Genomic DNA, 563 nt, shown 5'->3' with positions numbered 1-563 from the left:
ATGGCCTCGCGCTCCTCGTGGATGGCCTGGTTCAGGTGGTTGTTCTTGATCTGGGGAGCCAAGGGAAGAGCAAAGGGCACTGGAGCTGGGTGCCCACAGTGGAGCTCTGCCCGGGACCCGGCTCAGCAGGGCCTGAACCCAAAGAGAGAGACTGGAGACCAGGGAGAAGGGAGAAACTTGGGATGCTGAGACCCTGGCCCAGGCTGCCCAGAGCCGTGGGACGCGGCACACTTTTTGGACACAACTCTGAGCACCCTGCTCTAGCTGCAGATGTCCCTGCTCCCTGCAGGGGGTTGGACCGGATGACCTTGACAGGTCATTAAGGAGAAGAGCCCCAATTAATCACCACACTCAGAGCTTACCTCCAGTTCCTCATTCTGCCTCTGCAAATCCTCCAGGATGACCTGCAGTTCCTCCTCATCCTCACTCTCACTCTCGCTCTCAGACGAGTACTCCTCGGTTTCGCTCCGGCCGTGCTGCTGCCGACTGGGAAACCAACAACAGCCCCTGACTGGAACCAGCTCCTCCAGCCTGCTGGGCCTGGGGCAGCCCTGAGCAGTGAG

General features: G+C 60.2%; 1 protein-coding gene across 1 annotated transcript in view; it reads right to left on the bottom strand.

The window, feature by feature from the left end:
• Positions 1 to 5: 5 nt before the first annotated feature.
• RALBP1 (ralA binding protein 1) overlaps positions 6 to 563 on the bottom strand; it is a gene marked incomplete at both ends in the record, with an annotated part of 5,019 nt that continues 4,461 nt past the window's right edge. Inside the window, 2 exons of the mRNA XM_008950203.1 lie at positions 6 to 50; positions 363 to 493. Of these exons, the coding sequence (XP_008948451.1) occupies positions 6 to 50; positions 363 to 493 (176 nt within the window). The remainder of the gene's footprint in view (positions 51 to 362; positions 494 to 563) is intronic.

The sequence above is a fragment of the Merops nubicus genome, unplaced genomic scaffold, assembly GCF_000691845.1.
Source record: "Merops nubicus isolate BGI_N331 unplaced genomic scaffold, ASM69184v1 scaffold122, whole genome shotgun sequence".
Taxonomy (NCBI): domain Eukaryota; kingdom Metazoa; phylum Chordata; class Aves; order Coraciiformes; family Meropidae; genus Merops; species Merops nubicus.
Note: the sequence above shows the minus strand (reverse complement) of the source record. Positions and strands in the feature narration are given on the sequence as shown.